The 13,696-nt window shown below is 33.9% G+C and overlaps 1 protein-coding gene and 1 pseudogene across 1 annotated transcript in view; both read left to right on the plus strand.

Moving 5' to 3' along the window:
- LOC128191991 (uncharacterized) overlaps positions 1 to 13,696 on the plus strand; it is a 32,306-nt gene that overhangs the window by 885 nt on the left and 17,725 nt on the right. The window contains exons 2-3 of the mRNA XM_052864383.1: positions 12,853 to 13,254; positions 13,530 to 13,663. Of these exons, the coding sequence (XP_052720343.1) occupies positions 12,853 to 13,254; positions 13,530 to 13,663 (536 nt within the window). The remainder of the gene's footprint in view (positions 1 to 12,852; positions 13,255 to 13,529; positions 13,664 to 13,696) is intronic.
- On the plus strand, positions 2,809 to 3,823 carry LOC128191997 (uncharacterized; annotated as a pseudogene).

The raw sequence follows: 13,696 nt of genomic DNA on the forward strand, positions 1-13,696 counted from the left end.
GATCTCAATGCCGAATTTGTATCATAGAATCAATTAATTAATTTAACTAAGTTTGATAACAACTGCCCCAAAAAGGGCAAGATTTCAAGTCCTGACTTCAATTTCTTGCAATTAATTAGGAATCTACAGTGCAGTACTGGTAGGCCTGGTGTTATACCGTGTATATCATGACCGTTTAATCTTAAGACATGTGGACCAGAGATTAGTACTGCCTTATTTGTTTACTATTCCGGTTTAACATTGCATATTTAACTTGTTATTAAATCGGATCAAGAATTTTTAACTTTTGCCTACTGTTGGGCAATACAATTTTAATTATAATTTACAAATAACCTTATATTATTGTCAAACTGGTTTTGGGGGTTTTTTTAATGACAAAATATCACCCTCTTTTAATTTCTTCGAGAATTATTAATTTTAAAAAATGGTTTTAACATAGAAAAAATAATAAACAAAATAATTAAGATTAAACTATTTTATGATATTATCAGTATCTCATACCTGATGAAGTGGTAATTTTGATATGAATTATATGAAATAATAATGCAATATATATAATGAGATTGACTAGATAAAAAAAAATGTAAAAACTTCTAGGTAACAGAGCCCACGAAATTGTGATATGAAATAGATAGTTTATCATTTAAATTAATATATTGCACAAATATCTTGTTAAGGAAGGAGGATTCTCGTTATCAAACATACTTTTTATAATAAGACATTCATAACATTTTGACACAGTAAAACAGATCATATAACCAAATGATTCTATCAGTTTAATCAAATTTGACCTCCTTGTTTTCGCACAAAGGTCAAGTCAAGGTCACTACCTTTTTCCTCAACTTCAAGGAGGATAAAAATAAATGTAGTTCTTTGCAGTTATGTAGACATCTAATCAAGATTCTATTCTTTTATGAAATGATATATATCAGGATGTCTATCAGCTTACAGTACACTAATAAATTGGAATAAATATTTAAACTAAAATTTATGTTGCTTAGTCCGCTTTTCCTCTGATTTTTATTTATTATAAAGACTTTATATATAGAAATGAATTGAAAGAAAATATTTTACATTGACCATTTAATAAGAGAGAAAGACTGACTTTTTCACACAAATTAATGTATAGAATGGGCGCTTTTAAAGAGGCATGGTCACGATTTTGGTCAAAAATTATTTTTTTCGATTTTAATCTTTACTGTGCTTAAGTAAGGCATTTCTAATAGGCAACCACAATTTGAGTGTCATTTGATGAGTTATAAGCGAGTTACAGAGCTTACAATTCTTCGCTATGTAAACAAAGCGTTTGTTTACATTTCGAATGTTGAAGTTTTAGACCTAAAATAAATGTGTTAATCGTTAGGAACTGTTTATTTATGCTATAAATGAATAATAAGATAGAGAAACCAGCTTTAAAAAGATTTGTTACTGGTATATTGAACCTATGTAAACAAAAACAGGACACGAGCCTTGTTTACATGACGAAGAATTGTGAGCCCTGTATCTTGCTTAAAACTCAACGATTGGCAACCAAATTTCATTTGATCATTAGAAATGCATTCCTAAAGCAAGGCATATAATAAAAACAGAAAAATAGAATTTGACCAAAATCGTGACCATGTCCCTTTAAAAGCTAATAAAAATGTAATTTGATAGGCAATTCATATTTTAAAAAGATATTCATAAACCTAAGTATTATATTATTAGCTATCAGTGGTTAAAAAAACTTAATGTTACTGTTTTTAAAAATACTTGAGCAGGCTCATTAATCTACAGCAATTCTGATTTGCGAAACATAATATTTTCACACGCCAGTATTCAGCCAAAAATATAATCCTTGTTTAATTTTGAACATTGATTACTATTTCTATGGCAAGTTGTATGATAGTAAAAAAAAAAACCGAAAACTATATTATTTCAATATCTCTAAATCTTCATTTAATAAACAATAAATTAAAATAACGTTTGACAAGTCGAAAACCAGCGGAATGAAAACATGACTGGGTTGTGGACTGCGTACTCCTTTTGAAAATATAGACCATTTACTCTTGTCCTGTATAAACATCAAAGCGTTGTAAAGTTGAATTTGATCCGAATTTTTGAAAATTAAACCCTGAAAGTCCATAAACATCCAAAATAAAATCCTAAACAAGATCTATTCTAATGCATATGGGAGATAAATACACAAAGAATAATAATTTGACCTACTTGTTATGCTATATCATTTTTATTCTATTTACTAAGCACTTATATGAATATGTCATCCCCAAAAAATTGTGATTTGAATTTAAATTATACGCTGAAGTAAAGTAATTTCATTTTTAGAACAGTCTTTAAAAAATAGTTAAATATTAAAAATAGTTAAATAGAGGTTTTGTGTCGAAAGCATATCACTAAGCATGCTTAATATGAAGATTTCTCTTGATGCGTCATAAGAGATATGGTTTATCTTAGGGCGAATCTTAGGACATTCTAATGACATCTCTTAGGATGTAAAACGAAAGCGTTTTAAATGTACAAACGAGTTTGCCGCTGTGTTACGTGTACAATTTTTAAATGATAATGGAGAAACGTGACCTTTATAGTTAAGCGGTCAATACTAATGGCCAAAAATTTGTTTTATTATAATCTAATACAGAATTTAAAAAAAATATCAATGATATGAACTAATTTTCAGCAATACTTATTCGTTTTTAGAATCTCTCTCTTTCTCTCTCTCTCTCTCTCAAATAAAACTAATTTTTTTATCCACTCCTTATTTGTAATAAACAGTACTCAGTAAACCTAACATCAAGGAAGCCGTGCACCAATCCATTGTTTAGAAACCATATATAAAGGCTGTTCAGTCAGTGCTATAGTACATGCAGTATGGGCGGAACACGAAACCCAAACTTCTCCGAGGCCGAATTCCAAATATAATTATTAGACGAAGTTAGAAAAATAGGACCGTGATTTTTTCGAAATTGTCTAATATCGTCACCAACAACCAGAAAAAAAGAGTTCGGGAATGTATATGTGATAAAGTAAACTCTGTGAACACAAGTCGCCATGTCAGGACCGTGGAAGAGGTTCGAAAGAAATTTACAACATGTACAAGCGAGACAAAAAAGAAAATCGCCGACAGCAGGAGAGAGGCTGCAAGGACAGGGGGAGGACACCCCCATCACAGCTGACGCCTCTCCAAGAAAACGTTTTGGGGATTTTGGGGAACACTCCCATTGACGGGATAGAAGGTGGCCTGGAAACTTGCGGGGATACATCCTCATCCTCTATGTCGTCTTCATTGTCCTCGTGCAGAGATGCAGACAATACAGACCACCCCGGTATTATAATTTATAAAAAATTATGCGCTGTTTCAAAGTGTTCAATTTAAATAGCATTTTTGAGTGTTTCAGTCGAATTCAATATTCTATATGTTTTAAGTATATATCTATCATATTGATTATATTCAATCTATTTTTTCTATTTAAAAATGAGAAAAATTGGGATGCTCGCATAATGCAATATATTTTCGTTTTTCCACAGAAATGGCTGAAACTTCTTCCCCCTTAGCAGTCGAAACTCCGAGTCGACCAATGAAGAGGCTACGACTTACGGGAAAAGAAGGTTATGAAGAAAGTCTACTAAAAATCGAAGGACAGAAACTGGAGGTACAAAGAGAAAGACTACGCATTGAAACTGAGAGACTGGACGTTGAGAGACAACGACTTGCTTCTCTTAATCGAACAACAGAAGCACACAGTGTACTTGGCGCAGAGAGGAGTTACCTTTGAAGTGACTGAAAATTGAAGAATCACTTATTATTGAAATTAAAGTTGTATAACAATTTTTATTCAATTATAACATAGCATTTTTATAAATGTTTAATATGAATAAAAAATTTTTTTATTATAATGATAATTAAGCGTCACATGTTAACAGACAAGTCAGTGTGAAAAGCGTCCGTTTATAAGCATTTCCCCTGGTCCTCGCTCCGTCATTCAAAATGTTGCCTTAGTAGTGTTTTCCTCTGATGTAGCCATGCTCAACTGGGTCGTATCCATCTGGTAATGGCACATATATACATGTATTATGCAGAACTGCAACTGCCAATGCAATTCTGCATGCCTGGAATCGATGCATCTGAGTCTTGATTTGAGGACTCCAAAGGCCCTCCTTCTCTATTGTGTTTCTTTTTTACATGAGCAGAATTGTATCTGTTTTCTGATGGAGTGATAGGGTTTAACACTGGGGTAATTAACCATGGTCGGAGTGGATAGGCACTATCACCAAGGAGCCACCTGTCCGAAATAGTGCCATTGTCAAAAATAAGTTTTAAAGATGAATGTTCCAAATGAACGAATCATGAGTGCCACCTGGCCATTTAGCAACAATGTTCAAAAATTATACGCATTGCACATTGATGGAATGAAAATGTTTCCTGTTAACATAAAGGTGTTCGTCGGTAGATGGGATGGGGCTTTTATTTTGATGTGAGTACCATATATTGTAATGATTGTGTAGGGGAATCCCGCTATCTCATGAAACCCACGTTTAATTTCATTCAGGGCACCTTGATTTGTTTGCATAAATATTAAGTGTTGGCTACTATTACAAGGCAACAATGATTATATGTCTCGACAGCCTATACTTGCTAACAATAGCTTCTTTTGTCTCGTAGTCTAACGGATTGTCTCGGTCTCTGAATATCTCGTCTAGCCGTCTACGTCTCCTCAGTTGAAATAGCATCGATGGACTGACTTAAGAATAAGACGTTGCTTAAGTTCATCTTAAGTTATGCCTTAGTCTTAAGACACCTTCATAAGTACGCCTGCAGTTAATTAGCGTTATCAACGAATGTTACGGCAATTATCCAAAGAAACCGCCTTATGCGATTTAAATAACACAGTTTATTAACGAGTTGTTATAAATCTTGTTTTCTATTTTTTTTTTTATAAATAAGCAAGTGTAACATAAATAAATTTGTTTTGAAAAATGAATTTGTTCATTTTACATAGGATGTAGGTCAAAAAATTATTTTCCGAAAGTCAAATTTCAGGCTTAGGCTAATATTCTTTATGTATGAAAAAAGCGCAATTTTCCGCAATCGGTTCTATTTTTAGCAATGACCCTAGCTTTTATAATACCAATGGACTAACCAACTGAGTATAATTTAATAAGAACTTACAGTGAAACACGCTTAAAACGAAGTGCCAGGGACGGGCAATTTTACTTCGTTATTAGCGTACTTCGTTATATCCGTCAAGTTTGCAACATGTAATCAAGTCATGGAATTCATTATAAACGTGTTTTACTGTGTTCTCAGACACATACTTGAAAAATATTTTAAAAAAATTCTGTACCTGTTTTATTTATCACATGGGGTATGAACCATTACTTGAAAAGAAAAAATCGTAAATTCAAACGAAATAGAAGGCGATTTCTTTCTCTAATTTAATGAATTCCTAATGTTAATTTTACATAAAGAGAGAGAAGAACAATGTAGTGCACCATTTTAGATAAATCTTTTCTCCTAATAACAAGATAATTACGTTATAACGAAATAGTTGGCTCGGAATAACCAGGTAATAAACTCGTAGTGAAGAGATAGTTGATCGTTCTTACGAATATCAGAGTGAGTGGTCATCGACCAGGGTGGACGTGTTTTCTATGCGCTCCGTGCTAACCGATTTGAGTACTGTTGAGTCGGTAAATAATGTATACTTGTGACTTTATACCTGTATATACCTGTATATATGATGTGTTATGATTACCGTGACTCAATAAAATGGGGAAAAACAAAGCATGGAATTGGAAACCGACAAAGAAGAGGAAAAACAAATACAGAGTGTACGGATCAGAGCACGGACCTGAACAGTTCCCAGGAACCGCCCTCAGTAAGTGCATTACTTAAGGAAGCAAATCGGGTCCTTTATGAGAATACCCCTGTTTTAAACTACGACAACTCTAGCAGTCCGAACCACCCACCAATAACTTCAACTCCCCTCAATAAATCTGGGGGTCTTAGCATAGACAACAAACTTGACCTTATTATGAAAAAGTTAGAATCGCTAGATAGCATTGTAGAAGCTATTAAAAGACTCGACGGACGGGTTTCCCAAATGGAGAGTAGGGTTAACCTTGCAGAAGTTAAATCAGCAGAGTTTGAAAAATCGGTAGATTTTGTATCTAATAAGGTCGACGAGTTTGATAAAAAATGTAGTGAGGTCTCTAAAGTAGTGGCAGTACAAGTTAAAAAACAGCAACAGTTGGAAAAATCCATAGATAAGTTGGAAAAACGATTCAATGTGACCACCGATACCGATGAAGTGAAAGAATTGCGAGACACAGTGTTAGATTTAAAGTGTCGGTCAATGAAAATTACCTTGTCTTTAACTGGTCTTGGGGGTGAGACGAACAACGAGGACACAGAAAGGAGACTCACGAGCTTGAAATCGAGAACAACATTGAATTTGATAATGTGCACCGTTTTGGTCGTTTCTACCGCGGGAAAGATCGTCTTATTGTCGCCCGTTTCTTGTACCACGGAGATTTAGTACATGTTTTGAAAAATGCCCACAAACTTCAAGGGAAGCTTATGGAGCACGAGCAGTTTCCAAAAGAAATCGAGGACCGACGTCGACTTCTGTATCCAATACAAAAACGTTGTAGAAAAGCCGGTCAGAAGACAAAACTAGTGAGGGACAAACTCTTCATAGATGGAAAATTGTACGAACCCCAGGACCCCGATGTAACCACCGAATCCGCTCGCGGCGCCTCCTTCTCGTCAGGATAGTGAATTTTCCGCTTGTGAAAAAATATCAAACCCCGGGTCTGTCTCGTTAAACAGTATTAAAGTATGCTCCTGGAATATAACCGTCAGATATACCATAAAATTTAAGACCCAGCATTTATATCAATTATTGACTCGTATGATATCATTTTTTTGTCTGAGTGTTGGCTTGATGTACATATTGATATTGATGATAGTCTTATCGAAGACAAATACTCATATAAGTGTTTTCCTAGAACGTCATGTAAAGGTGGAGGTTTTATACTTATATACAGAAAAGAGCTGCACAACTTTTTGTGTGTATAGAATATTGTACATGAATCTATTTTGTGGATCAAGCTAAAAAACGGTATTAATGATGACAATACTGACCTGTATATCGGATTTGTGTAGATACCACATGAAAACAATGTTTTTACAAGAAAAATGAAATTGATCTATTTAGTATACTTAGCGAAGATATATCAATGTACAAAGAAAAAGGTTGTGTTATTGTAAGTGGTGACTCCAACTCACGAATAGGCACTTTGCTAGATTATATAGAACATGATGTCATGGGCACAGAGATGAGTACTTTTTTATCTCCCGTTATAAATTATAAATGTGATGATCCCATGTATGTTAGAAAGTCACATGATACAGTTGTACATAGTTTTGGAAGAAAGCTTTTACAGCTTTGCCGTTCTACTTGTACAAGAGTATGTAATGGTTGTACAGTTGGCGACAAAGAAGGTAGATATACATTTTTTAATCATATTGGCGCAAGCGTAAATGATTTTGCGTTAGTTAAAGAGAATTACTTTCATATTATTGATTATCTCCAGGTCGACGATTTTAATGAATGGTCTGACCATGCTCCTTTATATTTTCATATATGTGTTAATAGACATGTTATATTATGGGATGAATCGTTGTATGTAATGGTTATAAGCCGAAAACTGTCTATTATGTTAGATATTAGACGGTCCGAGGTGCAAAGCGCCGAGGATCGTCTAATATCTAACATAATTGGCAGTTTGAGGCTAATAACTTACTTAAAACATTTCACTGTATTCGAATCCGTTCAAATGTTACGCCTCACTGACCTTTCCTGGTACCGTCCAATATGTTCGCCTATTGTGTGTTGTTTTTTGTTTATCGTGCAAAATGTACATAGAGTTGAAATGGAATTTCTTTTGTTATAAATATAAAACATATAGATCCACTTGCTTGGCCTTAGAGAGTTGCTTTTCAATAAATACTGGTCCCTGAGCATGCGTTGTTTGTGAGTAAAAATTCGAACCATTCATTTAGTGACCAGTCAGATAGTAAGCATGTCGGATTACGAGTTCGTAACACAGAGTTCATTTTGTGAACAAAACGAGAGCGATTTTAACGATATACTGGACGAAATCATTACAGGAGAGAAAGAAAACCAAGAAAATGGGAATTTTGATTTAAATTTTTTGACAGTGAAGTCCGGAGAATACTCGGATATATCTGATTTTGACGACTCTGACGAAATGCTCGTGAAAGCTTCACAAGATGCTGAGACAAATACAGCCGAGTCAGGTGAGCAGAAAAATCCTAGATTTTTGGCCCCTTTGTCTGATGTGGAATTAAAAAATCTCAAGGAAAGTGCAATTCCGGTCAATACAAGAAATAAAGCTAAATGGGCTATGCGGCTCTTTGAGTCATGGCAAGCTGAAAGAAGAATACAAAAACTGGTCTTCGAAATGACAAACAAAGAACTTAATGGCCGACTGTCTTTATTTGTTACTGAGTTGAAAACATTGAAAGGTACAAATTACAAACCAAATACGCTTTATGAAATAATTGTTTCAATACAACACCATTTACGCACAAATGGCAAATTCATTTCCCTTGATGACGCCGATTTCTCCGACCTTCGGGTTGTTCTAGACGCAAAAATGAAAGAGCTGTCCAAACTTGGTTTAGGGATCAACAAAAAACAGGCTCTCATTATCACAGAAGAACAAGAAAACATACTTTGGGAAAGGAATATTCTTGGTAGCGCAAACGCACAGCAACTTCTTGATACGATAGTTTATTTGGTTGGACTAAATTTTGCTTTGCGAGCTGGCCAAGAACACAGGAATCTGCGCATTGGAGAACATTCTCAATTGATCTTGAAAACTTCTCGTGTAGACGGAAGTCGATACCTGCAGTACAGAGAAGACATTTCCAAATGTGTAACTTGAGGATTGAAAGGTCGAAAAACGGCTCCAAAAATTGTTCGTGCTTATGAAAACCCGACATACCCTGAGAGATGTATTGTATCCCTGTACGAAAAGTATATCAGCCTCAGGTAATCTTAAATTAATACACTATTCTATACATTTAAAATAACGCAAACATTGTTCCCTTGACCTTAATATAATTAGACAACACATAATAACATAGCTTCAACCATTTCTTTTTGCAGACCCAATAACGGAAAGTCATCGGCCTTTTATTTGCGCCCGAGCAAATTTTCCAGTCCAGACAAATGGTATGACGACGATCCAGTCGGGGTCCATCCGCTTTAACAAACCGTCGCCAAGTTGGGCATGATGGCGGGATTTGAAGGTTTTTTCTCAAACCATTCCTTGCGTGCTACGGCCGCTACTCGGCTGTATTTGGCAGGTGTGGATGAGCAATTAATCGCTGAGAAAACCGGTCACAGATCAGTGTCAGTGAGAAATTTTAAACGAACATCTGAGGACCAAGAAAAGCGCGTGAGCGACATTGTACAAGGACAAAAATTAGGAAGTCCACCAACCAAGAAACCAAGAGATTCCGGTCAACCTTCAGTGTCGCATACATGTAAATGTCCAGAAGTATCTGTATGGATTCAAAAAGACGCACATGTTACCATAAATGTGAAATTCAATTCGGAATGCTCGTAAATTTATTGTGCTTACGCTCATGGTGAATTTCTGTGTTTCTCATAACTTTTGAGGATTGAATTAAACCTATTCACGCAAACCTTGTGTCATTATTTCTTTGTTTCTTAAATTTACCTAAGTTGAAACTTATTGGACAGCTAAAGGTGACTTATTGGACGGGGTGGAAGACAATAAGAGATTTATTGGACCGGGCATAACAAAAAATGATGTAACAGAAATGTTTTAAGATGATATAAGAATTCAATTGTATGATCATTTACCGCAATTGGATGAAGTTTTATTTAATGTAGAACTAACAAAAAACGGTGTGAATAATTATATAGAATCATTTACGCAAGTACTTAATAATGTATTTTTACCGCATTGTAGCAAAGAGTTTGTTGTAAATAAAACTAGCAATTATACTCATTGTAAAAGTTATAAAACCTTAGACAACAAACCTTGGTTTGATGAAAAATGTGTAAACCTTCGGAGAATCTATTTACGGAATTTGAAACTGTTTAATAGTGCAAAATCTCATTACAATAGAACTCATCTGGTTTCAGCAAAAAGAACTTATAAAAAATACGAAGGAAAACTTAAGCGTGTTTACCTCCGATACCAAGGAGATCATATGGCATATTTAAAAAAGAAGAACCCCAAACAATTCTACCATTTCTTTCGTCAACATAAGAAGAATCCTATACAAGGACCAACTATTATAAATTTTCATGATCATTTGAAAGAGCTGTCCTCCTCGGATAACAACACCTACTCCGATCAGGAATCTACATTCGCTGAAAAAGACAATTCTTCGTACCCCGAACTTAACGGTCCAATAACAACAGAGGAGGTAACTCGCGTCATAAAACGTTTGAAAAAGGACAAGTCTCCAGGAATGGACAATCTTTTGAACGAGTATTTTATTGCGTTTGGTGACTATCTTACTACATACTTAGTTGATTTATTTAATATTGTTTTTTTTCTTCCGGAATCTTTCCCCAAATATGGTCGGAAGGTATTATAACTCCTATTTATAAAAAAAGGAGACTCTATGGACTGTAATAACTACAGAGGTATCACACTTGTAAGCTGTCTATCTAAAATATTTACATCTCTATTGAACGACAGATTATGTAATTGGTCCAAAGCATATAATGTAATCACTGATGCTCTATTTGGCTTTAAAGCTGGACATAGTACAACAGATGCAATTTTTATTTTACATTGGTTAATTAGTCGAAGTATTGCAAAGAGAAAAAAGTTATTTTGCTGTTTTGTAGATTATCAAAAGGCTTTTGACACAATTGATAGAAATCTAATGTTTTTTTAAATTAGCAAGAAGTGGTGTTGATTGTCGTATGTTAAATATTATAAAGTCTATGTATAGTAACAAAAAATCATGTGTAAAATATCAAAATCATATATCCGAGTTTTTTTTATTGTCTCGAGGGTTTGATGCAGGGTGAGTCTCTGTCTCCTTTCTTATTTTCGTTGTACGTAAACGATTTTGAAATTGAATTCATAAAGGAGATGTGTCTACCTGTTGAAATTAGAGATATTGCTTTATTCTTGATTATGTATGCAGACGACACTGTACTTTTTCAGAGACAGAGCAAGGTTTACAAGATATGCTGGATTGTTTACAGCAATATACATCCAAGTGGAAGTTAATAGTTAATGTAGATAAAACAAAAATTGTTGTATTTAGAAGGGGTGGAAGGTTAAAAAATAATTATTGTTGGAATTATAACAATGAATATATTGATATTGTTGAAAACTTCAATTATCTTGGTATAACTTTGATATTTAATGGCAGTTTTCATAAAACGCAAAGCGTTTTAGCATCACAAAGTAGAAAAGCAATGTATTGTTTATTTTCCAAAATGAAGCCATTACAATTGAATGTTAATAGAAAATTGTCACTGTTTGATACATATATTGGTAGCATAGTACATTATGGTTGTGAATTATGGGGACAGCACCCAGCAAGTGAATTAGAAAGTATACATTTAGATTTTTGCAAGAAGTTATTATGTGTTAAGAAAAGTGTTGCATCAATGATGGTGTATTTTGAATTGGGTCATAAACCACTGCAGTTGGATAGAAATTATAGAATGTTGAAATATTGGATATAGTTAAAGAATAGTGATAATTGTATTTTAAGCAATATATACCAAGATATGGTAAATGAATGTGAAACACAGTTAGCCTCTAATTGTTGGCTCTCATACATAAAACAATTGATTAACAATTTAGGTTTTGGATACATATAGAACTGTAAAGAACAATTTAATGAACATGTATTCCTACACGAAGTGAAGCAGAGGTTGACCGACATGTTTGTACAAGAAGGACATGGCTACTTTGAAAATTCTCCCAAATGTATAATGTATAAGCACTTATGTAATAATTTTGAAGTACAAGAATATTTAACAAAACCAATGCCAACTGTATATGTCCAATTTATAAGTAAATACCGTTTATCCTCTCATCATCTCGAGATTGAGCGTGGCAGATTTTATAATATCCATAGAAATGAGAGAGTTTGTAAACTATGTTCACTATCACAGATTGAAGATGAGTTTCATTTTATTTTAATCTGTCCATTTTATAGGAAAATAAGAAAGTTGTATGTAAAAAAAATTCATTATGAAAAGCCATCTCTTTTTAAAATAATTCAATTACTTTCAACAAAGAATATCAAAGAGTTGTGCAATTTCGGAAAATACCTATATAAATGCTCAAAATTACGATAAAATTATAATTAGTTTTTGTTTTGATAATATACTCTTCATTATCCTGTTTACTTCTGTCATGTACATTTTGCAGACTGCTATGTGCACACGCAGTCTAATACAAGATTGTGATGGTCTTTTTGTTTTTGTTTTTTAAAAATGTTTTCATATGTTTGTTCACTTATGTATATATGTTAAACCTATGAATCGTATGGTTCTTGGTAATAAACAATACGAATACGAAATATTTACTCGTAATTAAAAGAAATGTTATTGTAATTACGAACTATTTTCTCGTAATAACGCATTCTTTTCCCGTAATTGCGAGAATTTTTCTAGTAATAATAACGAGATGATTAATTTGTTATTAGGAAATTTTTTCTCGTAATAACGAGATGAAAATATTTTTAGGTGGCTCTTTTCTTCTTTCGTTGTTATTAAATGGAATGTTTTTCTTTTTAATTTTAATATTCAGCATCTGCGCAAAACATTCAGATACAAGCTCAACCACAGAGAGTTAATTACAGGGAGAATGATTTGGTCATCGTGTGTTACATCACTAAACCATCACAACTCAATGCAGTGTACTCCATACTGTTACAGAGGAACTCTAGTACAACATTTGAGACTGTAGTAGCAGTTGCTAATGGACTGACACCACCTTTACAATGGAAAGACACCCAGTTACAACGTCGAGCCTCTGCAACTGGGAACGCAGACTCTCCAAGCAGCGCACAACTGAGATTGACGATAGCAAAAAACAATGTGCAATGTCCTACTGACTTTAAGATGTACATGTGTGAAATGTCTGCCTTCAATAATGTTGTGTCAGAGACAGTCACACAGGAGACAAGTCCTATCGCAGTGTCTTATGTTGGTAAATAGATTCTTAAAGTTGATTTTTTAAATTGTCATCTTAAATTAAAACAAGTTGTACACAAACATAGAAAATCTTAGAAAATTGGACATACTAGTACGAAATTTTGATATTAACATCTTAACTTTGTGTTTAATTTTTAATGTTTGGATATATCCATTTTTGTGACCATAAACATTCTTTTAGCAATGCCATTTCATTGATATGTGTATCAGTCAAAAATCAACTGCAAATACCAAACAAAAGTAATAGCGAGTTTTGTTACATGCGTTTAGACACACCTATTGTGATTGAGATGCCGCGGTTGAGGATTCTGAATGCGAACTTTGATACTCCAAAAAGACAGTTTCCTGTTGGAACTACGATACAGTTAACCTGCCAAGGAGAGATTGGAAGTGACGCAAGCAAAGTAAGCATCTTATGTTTGCAGGAAAGTGACAAA

The sequence above is a fragment of the Crassostrea angulata genome, chromosome 7, assembly GCF_025612915.1.
Source record: "Crassostrea angulata isolate pt1a10 chromosome 7, ASM2561291v2, whole genome shotgun sequence".
Lineage (NCBI taxonomy): Eukaryota > Metazoa > Mollusca > Bivalvia > Ostreida > Ostreidae > Magallana > Magallana angulata.